A 20,534-nucleotide genomic window follows, 5' to 3' on the forward strand; every position below is an offset into this window, starting at 1 on the left:
TGAACTCCTCACAGAAGACAGAATCACACTTACAGGACTAAAGGAGTCTGCTGGCCAGAGGTCGGGGTTGCTTCGGCTGGAGACATTGGATTCAGCGGCTGTCCCTGCAAGTCTCTCGCTTAAAAATTATTATTTTAATGTGACGACAGTATTGTCCCTCAACCGGCGGCGGCCTCTCCATAGTCCTATTTTCACCCTTCAGCTCATTAGCAACACGGGGTAATCATAAGGCCATAATACGAAGGTCCAGCAACATGATGTACACAACATGGGGAATAAGGGCGAATTTCTAATCCACGGGTGAAGCACATGGAGAACATACATAAATAAACACTGAACTTGGCCTGATTATGGAAACAATAGAAAGTTGTAAACACAACAGTTTATAAGTCAATGCAACAATCATGGCCGCCACAGGACCACGGCTATAGAAAGCCCGAGCGCTGAGAAAAACAAATGAAGGTAGAGAACGGTTTTAAATACATGGTAGCTATAGTGTTACAGTTAGCCGCTGTGCGTCACTCATTTGGAATTGCCTGGTCTGCGGGTCCACTGTGTCCCCTTAGGAGCCTCGCACAGCAGTCAGGCTCGCCAGCCATATCCCTGGTTCTACTTACTCACTGGCTCAGACTACCTTGGTAAACATACATCACCGGCTCATTACTGATACTGCAGCGGCCTATAGTTTTAATGAAGTCCCTGTGGAAACCAGGAAGAAATTTTTTTCCCAAAGTTGGCGCCATCTATTTTTTTTGGAAAGTGCCCCGGAAAAATAGTCGCCTATTGCTGCAATAAGAAATACTAATTCTCAGGCCCCCACCAGCACCAATGATAAATATACCCAAGAGACATAGGTGTATATTTATACATGATATTATTATTGGGTCGTAGTACCGCTGGGCTGGTCGCATGCACAGACGGGAGATCTGAGAGGAGCCCAGCACTGCGAAGGGAGCGCTGCATTACTGCGCATGTGTGGTCTGCTGACCGCACATATGTGAGTGGTGAGTGTTGGGGGGGATCCTACGGGTCCCACTCCCGATTCTTTTTGTAATATGTAGCTGACGCATTTTCAGATGGAGTTAGCTACCGGGGCCAAGTTGGCTCAGTAAGTCGGCAGAAAAGTAGTTCCCGTAGATTTTGGTCAAAAATAGGGGATCCCAGCAGATATTTCCGATATAAGCTTTGGTTCCCTTTAGCTACAATCCAGGAGAGACAAGATATTTGCGGGGACCCCCCAAAAACGTTAGTCTTCGAGGGATAAACCACAAGGGATAAATAGGCCCCTATGAAATTAAGATTCACAATGATTTTTATTAAAGTAAGCCGACAGGTAGAGGGGCTCTGATAGGTGCCTGTCCCTGTGATGTGCTAGAAGTGAAGCCACTGCAGTAGGGATAACGTCACTCCTCTATTGGCTGCCGGGAGGGGGGGGGGATGGTTAGGTTTAGGGGTAGGTTTAGAATACTTACCAAAAGGTGTCGGTATCCTAACCCTGTCAGTATCCTGGTGTCGGGATTCTGACCGCCGGTATCCTGAGCTCCGGCATTCCATACTCCATCCCTGGGGAGAACCCCCTCCCAGTATTTTCTGCGGCGTCTAGCCCATAGGCTACAGCAGCTAAAGTCACCTAGAAGATACTTGGTAAATCAGACTGCTGTTGGACATAGAGGCAGATACCGGCTGCAGCCCCTCCTTCTTACATCCTGGGGGATCCTAAACATTTGCGGGTACCTCCTGAAAAATGGTGTTTGATACATACGCCCCATAGGGAGAAAGACTATAGTTATATATATCGCCTGCAGCTCCACCATGTAGGAAAAAAAAGAGACCGCTAAATAACAATTTTAATGAAAGGAAACTTTAGTTTACACTGTACATGATAGGAATGGTGCTGCCACTTTAAGAAATAGGAGCAGGAGAAAAGTAAACATTGCAGAGATTTTTTATGTAATGAAACATGGTAGGTGCTTGTGACTCTCTGCCAAGCCAGTTACATGCGATGTGTTGCGGTTGCTCTGACAGACTGTCGGGATCACACAGTACATCCTCACCGCCTCCCTGCCCTGTAGCGCTGACTGTGGTGTACGGGTGTGAATGCAGGGCTCGCAGCCTTCAGGGGACACTTTATAGAAGCTCTGACGGCTCCCCAGAGATACGCAGCTTTCCTCACTTTATGGTTACAGCTATGTAGTTACCACAAGCCAGCGCTTTTACATGTGAATGATACAGGAATTAGTGGAGTCATTTGGAGGGCCCCCCATTCACTCGCCCTCTTTTTTTCCCCTCTTCTCGGCTGTAACTGTGATTCCACATAAAAACCCAACAAACTGTGCTAATGAGGCCAATATCGGAATGTAAAGGCCCCCGTAATGCCTGCGATTCTCTGCGAGAAGTGAACACATCTGTACGGCCAGGACCCTGAGATGTCACACAGCTGGCTGAGAAGACACAAGGGGCTTGTTTAAGAAGAGATTAGGGCACACTTGGGGCATTGTGCCTGAACGGCGCCTGGTTTCCATGTGCTAACAATATGTTCTAGCAGCATCAACGTTCCAATGCAGCACTTACAGCAAAGCAGAGCATGGGGGGCCGATAGGGGAACGCTGTCACTGTGATAATGGGACTCCATGACCATCCTGGACGAACATCTGGAGACTGACAATGGAGGCCCAGAGTTAGTTGGACAAGGCCTGATCCCAGAGCAAATCGATTTATCAGAATAAATAAATATTATATTAAGTATCCCCGGGATGTATCTAGAGAGGACCACAACAGACACCGCAGACTCTAGAGCAGACTAGTGCTCAGAGTCTACTGCTGCGCTCAGTGCTCTGCTGGCCAGAGAGGAGGGGGCCCCAGACTGGAGACTTAATACGCCCCAGCCTGTAGCCAACGCCATCTTTGATAGTGTAAGCCGTTGTAGACTATGGTCTACACGCCACCACATTTACCAGGAGTGGGATCCAAAGAACTCCTAGTCTGTATTGGGCACTCGCACGTGCGAGGTGTAATGACCATGCCGGCGCAGTAGCACGGACGGTCCCCAAGCTTTGAAGTAAATAGCGATCACTTTAACATCACAGCGATGGTCTCCCATCGGCGTCCCTGTCACTGCGGGTGTATTTTGATCATTTTGGGCGATTGCTAAGCTCTGCAAGATGACTGCAGTTACGATGATCTCATTTGGAATAACTAGTGCTCCATCTGTATTTAGGATTTGCCCTGTCTGCTTTGTGTCACACCCTTCGTTCTCCACTGATTTCTGCACTTATAGGCCAGCGTTTCGCATGGATCTAGGACGACGTCACTGCAAAGTGTCCACTTTACAGGATAACCGATATCTAGACCGTACAGAGAAATGGACAGGACATCCTAGAACCTGCTTGTCTCGGTGACCCCTAGAAGGCTGGGGCTGTAACACCACATAAAGTATACGCACCACAAGAGATTTTACAGTCAGACAGAATAAAAAATGTTCACGTTATAATGTTCCTCTGTGCTTTGGTGATTTGGACTTGCTGTGTGTGGGGGCCCATTGTGCTTCTTTAAGAGCCTTGCACAGCAGTCAGTCAGTCAGTCTCACCCACTACATCTCCTGTTCTATTCTCTCAAATAACCTGGCCCTAACTAAGGGTCTGATTCAGAGCCGGACGCTATTAGCGCTCGCTCGTTCAGAAAAAGGGGGTGGCTATTCAAATGAACCGTTCGCTCTTTGACGCCTCTATGTCTGAACGAGCGAACAAAACTTGCGGTCGTAATTTTGAAAAATACGCCCCCTGGCCGCTCGCACCATACGTCATGTCCACTATTTATTAGATTAATCGAGTACATCGAACAGCGTATGAACTGCTCGCTATTCTTGTGGTTCGTTTTTCCTACCGCAATCTTGCGAGCAGTTCTGACTATAAAACAACCAAGTGACGTGGTCAATGACGCTGCTGTATTAATTATGCACACCCTTAAAACGCCCGTTTTGACCTTTAAGCACGCCTGCGTTCTGATCTCCACTCCCCGTTTTCAAGCACCTTCCCCTGTTACCACCCACATACGCCTCCTCCTGTCACTCAAAATAGCAGGCACTCGCTATTTAGCGAACAAACGATTTTCGGCCGCACTGACTGGTTCGCGCATGCGTATTACAATCCGTACGCATGCGCAGATGAGCGAACACCGCTCATAATGAACGAGCGGCCGCTTACGAGAGGCTCTGAATGAGGGCCTAATACTGTAAAAATACACTAAGGGGCCCATTTATGAAGCCTCTAAATCCTGCAAAATTAACAGATTTTATAGGATTACAGCAATACTACTAAGTATATCTGCTACAGTATTATCTATACAGTGATGTACAGTAGGAGATATTAGATATATATCCTGCATCACACGTCATGTTTTTTAGTCTTCCTAAGCGGAGGGCACCATGTTTTTGTAGCACGTACACAAACTCCCTTCCTACACATATTAGTATATCCACGGCAGTATGGAGGAATGCATATTTATTTACTAAATGAAAAGTCTGCCTTCTGCTTCCTAATCCCGTGTTTATTTGTAGGGAAGACGCGGGGAATGTCCTCTCTAAAACCCATCCAGCGAGTGTCAGTACAGTGTCACTAAGGGACGTGTGAGAAGTCAATAGCGATCCCTGCCCCCAAATTAGCAGTATGGCTCTGACAAGTGACACATCCGTGATGACCGGTACGAGGGATGGCCCTGCTGGGTGGTCAGCTACAGTGCTCAGTTATATTATATATAAATATATATATATATTTTAGAAATAGCTTTCCGCAGCCTAGATTGAAATAGTGCTTCTCAGCCCCCACTCCCTGCCCCAGCTGGCTGGATATCTCCTGTCTGTGACATCTAAGAGACTGGATCATTCAGTGGAAGAGAAAGGTCCCAATGTAACTCTGTGAGAATGAGGGTAACAAAATTAATGATGCAGCAACTTCCGTTCCATGGATAATAGTTGCTGTAGCAGAAAGCCCGTCGTTTCTCACTTCACTGTGTAAAGAGAATAGGAAATCCAAAAGGGGGCCGCTGGGGCACCCAGGGGGCAGACAACTGGCTTCCAGAGCCTAGTGGGCATTCATTAACTCATACATAGTTCATCGGCATGGCATTCCTCCTTCTGTCCGTGAATGGCCACATGGACATTTCCCTGTATGCTGAGTGCTACAATCCCCGCAGTAAACACGCTGCACTATAGGGTGACAATAATACGTTATATTATGTACATAGGGAGCGTCTCCCTTCAAGGACAGATTTCATTGTTTAAACCAATCATATTTAAAACGCATAAGCAAATTAACAGACAAGCTAAAAAGAATTTAATCAGAGCATTTCTATATTATTAGTAATAATGAAAAGGTAAGGCAGGGTGCATCATATATACTATGCAATACACCCTGCCACTTATTTCATGCATACCGCCGTTAATTAATATCCGCTGCAGACCACTGTAATGCATATAGGGAACCATAAATACATATGTATTGCGGTAAACCTGATTTTGTTGCTTAGTACATCCAGCCCTCACACTGTAATGTATGAATAGCATATAGCCCGAAAAAAGGGATGGGGCTCGTGGGCGATTTTTCAGCATCCTGTGGGAATGCCCAGCTCTCTCTCTCCTCTGAGTAGACACCATACGTGTGTGTGTGCACGCCATCTATTCAGTACTTGCTCTGCTAAGCACAGCAGCAGGTGAGAGGGGTTCTTCCACCCTACACCATGGGACACTAAGGGTAGGTGCACACCTGCACGATATCAACCAGATTTGGCTGATTTAGCCAAAACGGAATGACAAAAAGGTCATATCATGAAGTGTGTATGCCCGATTTCCCAATCGACAGCACGCACCTGTCGGTGCGAGACCCATAATGACGGCTTGGCCGTCGTTATTCGGATCTCGCGCATGCGCACTTGGGCAACATCAACCTGATTGCGAGCGCTCAGCGCTCGCGAGCGGGTCTGAATCAGGCCCTCTGTTCAACCAATTACAGAATAACTTACCAACTTTAGGGATAAAAAAAATGAAATCAGGGAAAATGCACAAGGAACATCTTGACCAAGAGGCATGTCCTGCTCCACCCAAGGGGCGTGTCCTGCTCCACCCAAGGGGCGTGTCCTGCTCCACCCAAGGGGCGTGTCCTGCTCCACCCAAGGGGCGTGTCCTGCTCCACCCAAGGGGCGTGTCCTGCTCCACCCAAGGGGCGTGTCCTGCTCCACCCAAGGGGCGTGTCCTGCTCCACCCAAGGGGTGTGTCCTGCTCCACCCAAGGGGCGTGTCCGCACCCCTCCCCATGGGCATCTCTCATTTCCAAACCTTCACACTACCTACTTTCTCTCTTCCTCTGACCAACATAGGTCATTCCCCTTCTACCTTTTCTCTATGTGCCAGAAGACTTGGCTGACCATGGCTGTCCCAAGTTCTCTCATGAGCTCCCCCCAGTGTATCAAAACACTGATACAAGTTCAGACACCGTCCTCATCTTACTATAAGGACGGGCACACGGCACCAGACCTCGGCTTGCTTACTTCTTTCAGGGTATTACAATTAGGATATAAATAATAAAGGGATTGGGAATATCCTGTATATAGTATAGATCTAGAGCTGAATTTCATTCATATATCCTGTGTGCAGGACAATCTCTCTGGCCAGTTATCCCAAGGAAACACTAGGGAGAAGTATAGGCAACCACTACAACTGTGTGGCGGAGAGCCATTTTCTTGTAGCACACATCCTGGTGAATTTCATTAAATCAGGAGATAGTTGCATCACAATAAAATGGCCACAACCCTCCAGCACACAGTCAATTCTTCACCCAATAGTTCCTCCATGGTGGGCTTTGGGATTATGTAAAAAAAAAAAAAAAACTAGCGATGGCCATCAAACCTCAATGTTTTCAAAATATTGATGGTTGCTGGCCGATGTTAACTAGTTTTGACATCGATGACAGAAACAATGGTTCTCTACCATCGATGGATGAGTGGGAGCTGATTTCTTGTGTGTGGCAGGACAGAGTTCAGCCCGCCCCCAGCTGCTAAGCCCCACCCCCAATTTATTTTTATTGGCCCGCGGCCAGCTGTGTACGCAGCAGAGCTGACCATCGAGGAGGTGCAAACAATCGATGATTCACCATAGATGGCTTTTGTGCCATCGATGGCAATCGCCGATGGACTCCCCCACCGATGGCCATCCCTAGTAAAAACTGCCCTAGGTACACGTCACAGACACTTACCCCTCACTTGTGCCCATCTTAGTGAAATGATGGGCTGAATGTTGATTTAGTCCACAAAATGGCTGCTTCCACTGTATGTCTGTACTTAATAGATCCGGTTTAAAGAGCTGTGTAATGCAGCAGAAGTCTATAAAGTGCTGTAACGATGCAACACAGACTCCTGTTTATCTTCACCTGCCGGTTCCATGTAGGCTCAGGTTCTTGAAGCTAATTGAATACGGAAACTTAAGCAGGCCATAAAGTGTTATTCCTAGAGGACTAATAAGGTCACAGAGATGAGGAAAGTAGCTGGCAGTTTCCTCTACCCTCTGATATAACTATTGGACGGAGCAGACATCCATTCCAGTAAAACAGAGACTGCAGGCTGCATGCCATATGTCAAGTTATAATTGACCACAGCTGTGTCCAGTACAGCTTCCAGTTACCACATAGGATACTGTGAGGTGATTCTAGGAGCCTGCGAGGTCACACCAGTAGCAATGCACAGAGAGCTTAACCAGCCAATACCCAGGCAGGGTCATGGGGCATGGTGACAGCCTGGCATTTACGACCAGACTCGGCTAATAATGGCGCGTTGCTAAGTTTACACTAAGGTGTAAATCTTGGAATATTTTTGCAGAGAGGTCAAACTATGGCACTTGTAAACATTCTAAACAAATACTACTGCACCAGTTCAAGTGAAACATTGATTAGTTATGTAAAATGTGCCAATGAGTAAAACATGGGTTGTTTTACTGAATATCGAATCTAAGTGGCGTGAAAATAGCTGGTCAGCTATGGGGACCGTGTGTAATATATGATTATGCTGCCAATCAGTACAGCTCCCATAATGCAGAGATGGAAATACCAGATAGCTTTAATTACGTTTTCTTATGCCGCATATAAACCATGCCAAACTTTCCATTCAGTGCCAAACATTGTATAACGATTATAGGAACCTACAGCCACTTATTGTGTTAAGTCAGGTGCATCAAGAATGTAAAACACACACTGCAAGCAGAATGCTTCCATCTGCAAAATTAGTACATGGCAGCCCCATCGGTGACTTGTGTACAGTGCAGTGTAAGCAGTGCCCTAGCATGGCGATTTTCCACCGTGTGCTGGGGTGTCCCCCGAAAATGTGCTGTCATGTCTAAGGGCTGGCCCGATGGGACCAAGAACAAGAGGCGTGTCTTAAGTATGCACCAGGCAGTGGCACTACAGGTTGCAGGGTGTCGTTACAGGCACCCGGCTCGGAATCGGTATGAAATACCGCCGGCCGCATGGCGGTTCGATTCCTGGCAGCGCCTGGCAGCGGAAGCCCGACAGCGCTGGAAATCCCGATAGTTGCTAAGGTAAGTATAAACTAACCTAACCAACTAACCCTCCTTAGGGGTGCCTAACCCTAACCTCCCCTCCCAAGTGCCTAACCCTAATCCCCCCTCTAAGTGCCTAACCCCCCCCCCTTCCCCGCTGCCTAAACCTAAGTCCCCCGGGGGGGTGCCTAACCCTAAGTCTCCCCCGGGAGTGCCTAACCCTCCCTCCCCCTAGCCTAACCCTCCCGGGGGGGTGCCTAACTCTAAGTCCCCCCCCCCCGGGTGCCTTAAACCTAACCCTCCCCCGCATGGCTGTCCGCTCGCGGCGCCCGGCATCCCTTCGATCGGGATGCCAGGCACCGGTCTCCCGGCATCGGGGAAATGTCAGGCATCTACATCTAGACGCCCGGCATTTCACCCTCGCTGGGATATGACAGTCAGGAAGCAGGCTGTCGGTATTAAGGCAGCCGGTTTCCCGATTGTATACCCCCTGCAAGCCAAATACAGATGCCACGGGAAAGCAACAGTGCCGCCCCCCCTAGGTGCACCCTGGCCAGCGACACCGCTCTCACACTCCTAGTAACAGCCCTCTGTGTAATTACAGTAGACGTAGGGGGTCGATTCAGAGTTACATGCAATTCTGCTCGGACTGTGTCCACGGCTCTAAATGCAGATAATCGCCCGTACGGCTGCTGTGCTGAATGCATCTATGCAACCGCTTGACCCCCCATCTATGCAAAGCTGACGTCATTAGCAGCGCGCACTTACAACCAGACCTATATCTGGTGCAAGAGACCTCTCTGAAGTAAGACAGATCTTTGTATTCCCAACCCAGTTATGCTCATTCAGCCGCAAGCGTAGTTACCACTGAGATCCGGACGCTCAGCTACGGACTATGGGCCTGATTCAGAGCCAGACGCTCTGACCAGAGCGCTCGCTCTGAATCAGGGCCCTCCTACCTAAACTTGGAGCGGCCTCCTGGCCGCTCGCATAGCTGTGGGTTACCACCCACAGGATATGCGAGTGGCCAAAAAGATGGTTGCGATGGTCAAGACCATCGCGACCATCGGGCTTGCGACGAGACCCTGCGATAGGGTCTCGGTGACCGCAAGCCCTGGAGTGATTTTGGCTCTATCAGAGCCAAAATCACTCCCACTGACTTCACTGTGAGGTCAGTGGGGCCGGAGCCAGACGGAAGGCGTTCCCATGGGAACGCCTCCGTCTGGCAGCCACGCCCCCGGCACGCCCACCAAAGGGGGCGTGCTGTCAATCAACATCGACAGCACGCCCCCTTTGGTGCGAAACCCGGAGCGACGGCTTTCACCGTCGCTAGCCGGGTCTTGCACATGCGCACGACGGAGCGGCCTCCGTCGCGCGCATGCGCACTAGGGCACCATCGACCCGCTTGCGAGCGGGTCAGAATCAGGCCCTATGTACGGTGCTAAAAGTTGTGTGCAGCCCCTTAAATTACTTAAACTCTACCCTGATCGGATCCCATAGGTACTACTGCAACACACTATGGATAGGCTACGTATATAACTTATCTGAGCTGAGAGTCAGGAGTTACGCAGAAACAATGCCTAGTAACTTAATCGGAACACTGCACACCACATGCATTCCCGTTTTCATATAGGTTATGCTCCATCCGACCCAATAACCCTCTCTCATTTAGTTTAGCCTGCATGTGCATAAAGCTTCAGATGTAACCAAAGATTCTTTATTCTGTTCATACACGAGGAATGCTGGCTTCAGTCATTATTACCCACGCCCCCCCCCTGATTTACAGCAGGTAGAGTCATCAGTACACAACCACGTAGCGCATCTAAAAATATTCAGTTGCAATTGCCTTGTGCTGTACAGGTTATAGCATGTGCAGTGCCCCAGTAATAATAATTAAAAAAAAAAATCCATTACGCCTTATTTATTACAGCTGTCATTTTAACTCTTCACTACATAAGAGAAGGAAGCGATTTTCACGATAATTTCACGATTAAAGAATGTTTAGAAAGTGAGCATACCATAGGCAGAATTTTTAGTATATTGTATGCATGTAGATATAGCTTATTGCCAAGTAATTAGGATTATATAACAATAAAAAAGAAAAATAGCAGAATGAAGATAGCGCTTAGGTCTTTGTGTCACGGATTTGGAAATTGCTGGTCACGTGCTGGCAGATCCTATTCTTGCTACTTGGCTCAAGCACCCGAAGGACAGGCTCACAATTTATACCACACAGTCTGGCAATCTCCATGCGGCAGGGCCAGACAAAAATACTATGGGGCACATTTACTACATTTACCACATTTGCCTGGGTTTCCTCCGGATGCTCCGGTTTCCTCCCACACTCCAAAAATATACTGGTAGGTTAATTGTCTCCCAACATAAAAGTAACCCTGGTGTGTATGTGTGTGAGCATGTGATAGGGAATATAGAGTGTAAGCTCCACTGGGGGAGGGACTGATGTGAATGGTAAGATATTCTCTGTAATGCGCTGCGGAATATGTGTGCGCTATATAAATAACTGGTAATAAATAAATATTCTTGTTAATAATGTTAAATGGTGCTCTGACCAATCAACTTCTGTCATTTTTCAAACTCCGCCTGTAAAGTGACAGTTAGGAGCTGATTGGTTGGAGCACCATTCAAGATCAGTGGCGAGTGATACTGTAACAAGAATATCTCACATTATTAAATGGGGCCCTATGTCTGGGGAAGTGCTGTACTGGAGACAGGGGGTCTGCAGTTTTGTTATCACCCATAACTCTACCTCAGACACCGATTTATGGGACATCAGGAGACTCCATACTGCGCTCCGCGGCTACGAATGGATAGTTACCATTTCTAGTTTCTCTAGGCGGAGGACACCATGTTTTTTTTTTTTTTAAGCATACTTTATGCACATACCACCTCCCTCTAAAGCAGGCCTGGCCAACCTGTGGCTCTCCAGCTGTTGTGAAACTACAAGTCCCAGCATGCCTTGCCACAGTTTTGCTATTAGGGAATGCTAAAACTCTGGCAAGGCATGCTGGGACTTGTAGTTTCACAACAGCTGGAGAGCCACAGGTTGGCCAGGCCTGCTCTAAAGCGAAGACCATTAGGCAATAGCAGACAAACGGTGGGTGTAGCCCAGTATGATAATCATTAAGCTTCGCCCACCATGCTGTGATAAAGCAATTTGCATCATCTTGCTGCAGCGGGCAGGACATTGTGACATTAAGGGGTCTATTTACTAAGCTGTGTTAGGAGATAAAGTGAACGGTGATAAGGTGCCAGCCAATCAGCTCCTAACGGCCATTTTTCAAACACAGCCGGTGACATGGCAGTTAGGAGCTGACTGGCTGGTATCTTATTTCCTTTCACTTTGTCTCCTAACACTGCTTAGTAAATAGACCCCTAAGTCCAGCCTGCCACAGACTTAACAAAGCTAACCAGACAGGAGGTGTGAAAAGCCGACAACTACGTTTGGATGAGAGCTGTGAGTGACAAGTGCCCAGGGCACCATGAACCACACCCGGGCTTTTCTAAAGAGCTGAGAAGATGGCAGTGACTTTAGGAGGTGACTGACATTCACAGGCATGACGTATGACTATATTAATGATTGCTATATAAACATTATTTTGCATTGTTTCTTTTTTCTGTCTTGTTTGGACCATACTAGGTCATTTCGGATTATATTGTCCAATATCACTAGGGTGTGTAGCCGGTATTGGTCTTGCACAGGCTACCTGAGCTACAGACAGCACTACCAGCTAATATGCAATAGTAAAGCCATCTGTTAGCGGCACAGTGAACGGACAAGACACAAACTAAGAGAAGAAACAGGGATGACAACCACAGCTCCGCAGTAACACAGAAAGGAGATCACACAGAATAAAACAAGTAAAACTACACTCCCCCTAAAGCTAAAAAAAATATATGTATAATTTATACAATATGTTGATAATAGGTTTCCTATGTTAAAGATTAGCCTGATCGGGGCAACAAGTAGCTTAATACAATTTGGGAAGCATATATTATACCAGTGTAGATGTGTGTCATGATATCACTAGATCTGAGGGTGTTAATCCAATCGGCTCACTGTGTCCTGAAAGGGATTAAGACGAATTATGGTCCGAATAGAACGTCACAATGCCTCCTGGAATGAAAATCTGCAGGGGAATTCCATCACACATGTGATCGGGATGAGGGAAGGAAAGTAGCGATATTTAAGACAAACACACAATAATCTGGTTATGAGACAGTATATGGTGCCACGCTCATGTGATGCGGTATCGTCTTCTGCAAATGGCTGATGGGGGTAGGGATGGAAAACGCAGGCCTGTTTGACTTCAGGATTGCAGGCCGCTGTCCAGGATAATAAAGTACACATGTCGGAGAGTGGAACCTGGACTGGAGCCACGGATCTGAAGAGCTTAGTGCTCCACACAACATGAAGAATGGCTCTATATGCCCGATATGCAGCTGTATCTACTGCAAAGCAATGGTGGGGGCCAGGTGAGTATCAGAGCTGGGTTTATACCCTATGTAGTCAAAAGTGATTGGACACTGACAAGATCCTTCTTGGCAAACTGTCCACAAGTTCCTAGACAGTAGCAGGCGGTATGTGTTGCCATTCTGCCCTATGTACAGTGACCAACTGTGACACTGAAGAAGGTGGAGTCGGCCTAGAACACACCCGTCACTCCAATTCCTCCCAGAGGTTCTCAGTGGGGTTAAGATCTGGTCTCTGAGCTGGCCAGTCCATCCGGGTTACCGGATTATCTGTATACCAGTCCAGCGTCGCCCTGGAAACATGACAGTTGGCATTGCCGTCCTGATAAACGCATTAGTCGTTTCCATAGAACTGCAAGTGCACGGGCCTCCCTCCCAAGTGGTCTTGTCAACACCGCCACATTAGTGGCCATTTAGAACTCACGTGCAGTGGTTTGCATTTCGCTTGTGCAGGGGGTGTCCAATCACTTTTGTCTACATAGTGTAGCAGATCCCAGACTCTGGACAAGTCTTCTGAAGTTAACAAAATAAAACTCCCATTGTTGTAATCTACCAGCACTAAAACAACACACTACTATTGTAAAGGGATACAGTGTAGCAAATCCGATCTCTATAAACAGATGTGAGATACAACTGCTTGCAGCGTCTCCAGGCAGGCGAGGAGCATGAATGTGTACACTCAGGAGTTATTCATACATGGGAACCAGCAAGTTTTCATTCTGCCACAAGCTAAACATGTATGTGTTGCGGTGCAACGAATGCTGGGATTATCTAGGGAGAAGAGAAATGTGCCAGCTGCAGGACACATTGCCTGCCCGCGGGACTGGTCACACTGATCATGGAGTATATGGCATCACTTAATAAACATTTGTGCCCAAATTAAACTTCAATCTGAAGGATCGCACTCTTGGGTAACCATTTCCACTCGTTATACCAGCAGCTAATTGAACAAGCAAGATGTCCTACCAATATATTCATTCTTTGGATTATATCAAAGTCACACTTTGTAGAACCTGATAATGCAATACATATATAGGAGAATGTGTTACTCCATATTGTTGGTTTGGGACGTAGTTACCATCCCAACAGTGATGAAGGTGGTAGCTCAGAATACCGGCACCGGAATCCTGACCGCAGTCGGAATCCCGGCGCCAGAATCACAACCACCGGCATATCTGTCATGACCCCTGGCTACATTGTGCCAGCAACAGACCAAATAAAGATTAATGACAGATTGCCAACATCTGCTCTAGCACCCGAATCCGATCCAATCCAATGTACAAAACGCGAGATAATGTAAATGCACCAGGAGCCTGGGAAAGTCTGCATTTGGGATGACAGATTGAGGGGCATGTGTATTGCCTCGTAGTCCTCACATGCCAATTTGGCATTTGTTTTGGTATGTGGTCAAAATATAACAGACCCTTTGTTGCTATCAAAAGGTTTCAATTGAATTTTTGGCCACCATTTTGCGTGATAACGGTAGGGAGTAAATATATAAATATATCAAATGTGTGACACTGGGCTTGGTTCAGAATTGCATGCTATTGCACAGCCGATGAATGCTGGCTGCTGCCGCCCCGTCAGCGCCCCCAAACGGGCGCAGCGACTAACGCTGCAGCTTGGGGGCACTACCTGCGGTCTCGCCGAAAGAGAGATTTGCACATGAGCAGATCGCACACCATTGGAGACGTATGTAAACCAAAGGGGTTGCGTACATCTTGGAAACAGGCCCACTGATGCTATTGAGGTCTCCAGATGTAATGCATAGCCAAGCAGAATTATACACTCCTCATTGTTATAAAAGCAAGCACACAAGAGGCACAGTGGCCTACAGTAGGGAGCACACATGTTTTATGGGAATGATACACAAATAATAAGTTATGCTCTTGTTAGTTCTCGGTTTCCTGACTGAACGTAAGGAAGTTACCACAACTGAGACTACAGCACATGTTCTGCACGCTTAGTCACTGTAGCATGTACTTGTGAGACTGTCTGATAAGTCGGTGATAGATCTGTGGTTGCTTCCAGCTCCTGACGGCTACGTGTTTTGAACATAGTGGTCAGTGCAGTATGAGCCATCCATTAAAGCCTATTTTGGACCTGAAACCTAAATTTTACCTCATTAAATCCCAAAGACATTCTTGTCAGAAGGTTGTAGGACCTTACAAAGTCAGGTTACTCGCCATATACAGTACGATTGCAGACTGCTTTAGCGGTCCAGTCAACATTGACACATAGCCCAGAAAAAAAACGGAGGCTCGTTATGAAGCCAGCGACAGTAAACACTAAGCTTTTCGCACTATGGGTCTAGACGACATAGACGAGCTTCTATAGATTACCCCAGGCTTACCAGACATTGTCCATCAACACAAGTATCCAAGGAACCGGCTTCACACGGCGTGCCGTCTTGTACCTTCTCCGTGTGGCGTACGTAGAAACGATAGCCAATGGGGCGACAATTCAAGGCACATCTCTGATTTCCATTCACTATAAACAAAAAGAAAAAAGAGAATATAAAACAAACTAGTATTGTTTTCTATAAAAACAGGTCTACAAACACTTCCTCTGAGTCCTTCCATCGTCTAAGATGGCTGCTCTCTGTAGACTTACTTGACGGTATTGGCAAGAACCAAACTCGGAAACAGAAGAATCAAGTTGCAGCACTATTGTGCGATGTTCCCCCCCAATAGGGGCTTACAGAGCAGTTGTATTTAGGGCCACCAAGAGATCGCAGGGGGCGTAGCCATGCATGTGCCATTTTGGAGGGGCAATTGCCCCTCTCTGGTAGGCCTAGTTCCCCAGAGAGGCCCAAGCCTGTGTACTTTGAATGATCCAGCTACATATATATTATAGCTTTCAGGTCTCACGAGTCCCACAAAATGTCTTCACTATAAAATGATGAATCTAGGCTACGGGGCTAAACAAAAATTCAAGTACACGTACTAAGGGTAATCTTGTTTTTTAAGTGAAATAAAAAATTGAAAAGGAGTAAGAAATGTAACAAAGAATTGCTATACATATCAGCAGTCATTTCATTCAGTGCGTTTAGCTGAATGTGCACCTGACTGATGCCGGTGGCGGTAACACTTGGAAACGGTTACCTGCCAAAACAGCTGCTTCGAAAAGGTCCATGATAATGAGCCTAAATAGTGAATTCAGTCCTGTGTATTCTGTCCTTTCTAACATGCTTACAGACACGTGAGAAGATCACTAGCCCACATGGAAAGGAAGGCACCAGCTCGTGCAGGGTTCGGTAAAGGAAAAAATTCAATTAACCGCACCATTCAAAGCAGTTGTGGCGCATTTCTTATAGCGCAAAAGCGATTTCCATGACATAATTCTTGGCACAAACATATCATTATTCTATTTCTCATGTCAAGCGCACACGTTATTTAATAAGCAACCAGTGACCGCGTCTCTTTGGTAAACACACTTTACAGCATATGTTTTGCTTCAAATGATACTTAGAACTAGGATTCCCTCACATACAATAATAATAAAAAGATATACAAAACCCGTAACAGCTCGGGAACATCTGCTGGGCTGAGACTACAATTCCTGACCTCCGTCTCCTTTAGGTGGGGTTACAAAATCGTCACAGATACACTGTGGACTCGTTTAGGAAACTCGAGCAAAGATCTTTTTAAAAAGGTAATAACGTTAGGGAAAGACGATCGTTAAAGTGTACCAGTCACCTATACACTGGAGGCAGCCATCTTGCTCCTGGTGTCATGGAGATAGCCTAGTGACTTGACAGACTTTATATTACTTACGTTTTTGTTTTTTCTTACATGTGTTGTACAATTGGAAACAAGCTGAATAAAATACATTTTAAAAAGGGACTACTCTTTTCAGTTATCTTACTAGGAATGCCATTATTCGCACAGGCATACAGTAGGGTGTCATTGTGCAAACATTACAGAGTATAGTGAAAGTGGTAAAACACAGTCAGGTCAGTAAAAAATGTCAAGAATGAAGAATATCTGTATTTAAGCAGAGTCACGATACGCACATCCCCTCAGACTGGGCGTAGTTTAACAGATCGACAGGAAAAAGGTAGACAATGTCTAGATAGATACCAGATGTTACACAGTCAATAGGTCGACTGGGACAAAAGGTCGACAAGGACAAAAGATCAACGTGCAAGAAGGTCGACAGGTACGAATGGTCAACAGGGTCAAAAGGGCGACATGAAAATGGTCAACACAAAAATGGTTGACATTTCTTTTTGTTGTTTTTTTAGCTCTAATCTTCACCCTAACCCTCCCTCCTGGTACCTAACCCGAACCGTCCCTTCAAGTGCCTAACCTTAACCGTCTGGGTAAGTGCCTCACCCTGGGCTTGACAAATTTTTCTAAAATCTAGGAGCCAGGATGAAAGTGTAGGAACCAGACCACCGTCCCCCCAAAAAATTGCAGGAGTGAGTAAGGAGCACAGCTCTGTGTGTTATGCAACTGTTATACACACTAGTTGAATGGAAACAGTAACATGGCGGCCCCCTCACTGGTCTGCACAGCTCCCCTACCCCACCCCCACCCTCCAGTAATAACAGACCACATTTCACAAAAGTAATGGTGCCAGAAAGTACCCCTCATGGTCACACCACTATCCCCCTGAAGCCGCTCCGCAATCCCTGGCCACGCATAGACCCTACTACCGGAGAGCTCTATGCAGCTGGAGACAGTAGACAGCCGTGACGTACAGAAGGATCAGCGCAGACTGGGACAGACAGCAGGGATCAGAGCAGGACAGGATGGAGAGGAGTCGTCAGCGCAGGCCGGGACAGACATGGGCACAGCAGTCACCACAGGCGACACTCAGCACATGCACTCCTGTGCATGATATGAACACCGCAATACTATAGGCACAGATCTCTGCCAGAGCTGATGAGGATCTGCTTCCTCCCTCACTGCAAAATCTGGTAGCCAGGCAGCACAATCTGGTAGCCATGGCGACCTGGTCCCTGGGATTTGTCGAGCCCTGCCTTACCCTAACCCCCTGGTAAGTGCCTTACCCTAACGCTCCGGTAAGTGTCTAACCCTAAACTAAACAAACAAAAAAATCATGTGTCGTCCTTATTCATGTCGACCTTTTGTCTGTCGAACGTCATACATGTCGGCCTTTCAGTCCCAGTCGACCTACTGTCTAATATCTGGTATCTATCTAGACATTGTCTATCTTTTTACTATCTAGTCCAGCACCCCCTGAGACTGGCCCAGCCCAGTGGTAAGTGAACCTTTACCTCTCCAGACTTTTAGCTCCAAGGCAGCGCAGTGTCCCTTAGCGGGCTCTGAGAGACTTTATTCATAAACTGGTGTAATACAAGATTTTATTGTAATCATCGTGGAAATCACTGTTATGGCAGCTAGGTAATAGGCACTCGTGTTTTTGGCTCTGGATTATTTGGTTACAATTTCTATTATTTATGTAGATATATATATTTCTTTTTTTTTTTTTTTTTAATTGTTGGCATATAAATCCAAGTGACTGAATTCAGCGGAACATCTAAATTGTGGTGCAAGATCCTGATTAATACAGAAGTCACTCAGATTTAGATAATTGAAGTTAAACCAAACCAGTATAAAATCTCTTATCGATTTCAGGAGCAAACCCAGGATTTAAAAGGACAAATTTCTATGTGTGCGCGTCTGAGTGTGTGACCTCCCTTTACGATGGTTCCTGGATCTGAATGAGGACCAGGTCCGCTGATCACTGCACAATGTAATTGTAATGCACATTAATGAGCAGGGACACAGAGTTGGCCATATTCCCCCAGTACCTGGGCCCGTCACGGCACAGCCCTGTTTATGAGGGATTGGTGACTGTCCAGCTCTCTACTGTCTTTTTCTAGGAATAATGATGCTAATAAATATCTGGGGATCAGAGCTGTGCAGATGAGCATTGCTTTGTGGTATGTGAGACCTCCCTGGCTTCTGCAGATCACATCCACAAAACCTCTCTTCAGAGTCCAGATTGAAAGCAGAAATGTCTCCGTTTGTTGCCTGGAGAGCTGGGAACGGCGCACAGCTGGGGGACATCTGGCCGTGAGGGTCTGTAGCCTGGGCCAGATATCAATCCAACAAGGTCATTCTGTGTTTTACAGTATTTTCCTCATCTGTCCTAACAGCAGCCTGACTCCAGTGTGAGGATAAGTCAGAGCTGTTCCCAGTGCAAGAAACAAAGCTGTGCTCATCTGCTAATGTCATAATATACAGAGAGGTGTCCTGGATAGAGCGTTCACTCAAATGGGACACTTCTGACCTCGCACATAGGGGGAGATGTATCAAGCTTTAGAGAGATAGAGTGGAGCGGTTGCCCAAAGCAACTAACCAGCGTCTGTCATGTCAGACTGTGCTAGATAAAGGACAGTCACAGCCGATTGGCTGCTTTGGGAACTTCTCTACTTTATCTCTCTCAGAAGCTGGATACACCTCCCCCATACCTTTGTAAATTGTGTATTTCTGCCTGAGCGGGGTGTTACCAACATCAGCCAGGCTGGAATTTAGTTACTGACAGCTATATTCATACACCGCAGCACTTTACAGACAATATTTAGCCAGTGGAGCTTACAATCTACATCCCTGTCACACAGACATACACACACCAGAGTCCCTTTTTTGACATAGGCCAATTATCCTACCAGTAGGTCTTTGGAGTGTGGGAGAACATGCAAACTCCACACAGATGGAGCCCTGATAGAACTCTCAACCATGTCCTCCAGCTATGGCAGCAACTCTAAACACTGAGTCACCCAATAGGACTACAATTCACAGAGGAGCCGTTCTGTTATTCACTAATTACTAAGACATGGCGATAGGCAGCAATAGAAATATATATTCACTATATATACACACACACACACAGTATATACACACACACACACACACACACACATATATATATATACATACACACACATACAGTATACACACACATTTTATATACATATATATATATATATATATACACACACACACACACACACACACACACACACACACACCCACATATTTCCCTACATACAAAGTACATAAGCCTAAAAGAATGCTTAGGGGTCTATTTACTAAGCAGTGTTAGGGGACAGAGTGAAAAGTGATAAGGTGCCAGCCAATCAGCTCCCAACTGTCATTTTTCAAACAGCCTGTGAGATGACAGTTGGGAACTGATTGGCTGGCACCATATCACTTTCTTATCACTTTTCACTCTGGGCCTGATTCAGAGCCGGACGCTATTTGCGCTCGCTCGTTCAGAAAAGGGGCTGGCTATTTAAATTGAGCGCTCGCTCTTTGCGGTCTGTTGACGCCTCTATGTCTGAGCGAGCCAACGAAACATGCGCTCGCTATTTTGTAAAGACGCCCCCTGGCCGCTCGCATCATACGTCATCTCCGCTATTTATTTGATTAATCGAGTACATCGAAAGACATCTGAACTGCTCGCAGTGCTTGTGGTAGGATTTTCCTACCGCAATCATGCGAACAGTTCAGGCTAAGAAACAACCAAGT

At 46.6% G+C, this 20,534-nt stretch overlaps 1 protein-coding gene across 2 annotated transcripts in view; it reads right to left on the reverse strand.

Moving 5' to 3' along the window:
* The window catches only part of ADAMTSL4 (ADAMTS like 4), a 210,893-nt gene that overhangs the window by 42,718 nt on the left and 147,641 nt on the right, over window positions 1–20,534 (reverse strand). For both annotated transcript variants that reach the window (XM_088467660.1, XM_088467661.1), the window contains exon 6: window positions 15,383–15,519. In XM_088467660.1, coding sequence (XP_088323786.1) covers window positions 15,383–15,519 — 137 coding nt within the window. The remainder of the gene's footprint in view (window positions 1–15,382; window positions 15,520–20,534) is intronic.

This window comes from Taudactylus pleione, unplaced genomic scaffold (assembly GCF_031769625.1).
Source record: "Taudactylus pleione unplaced genomic scaffold, aTauple2 ptg000073l, whole genome shotgun sequence".
Lineage (NCBI taxonomy): Eukaryota > Metazoa > Chordata > Amphibia > Anura > Myobatrachidae > Taudactylus > Taudactylus pleione.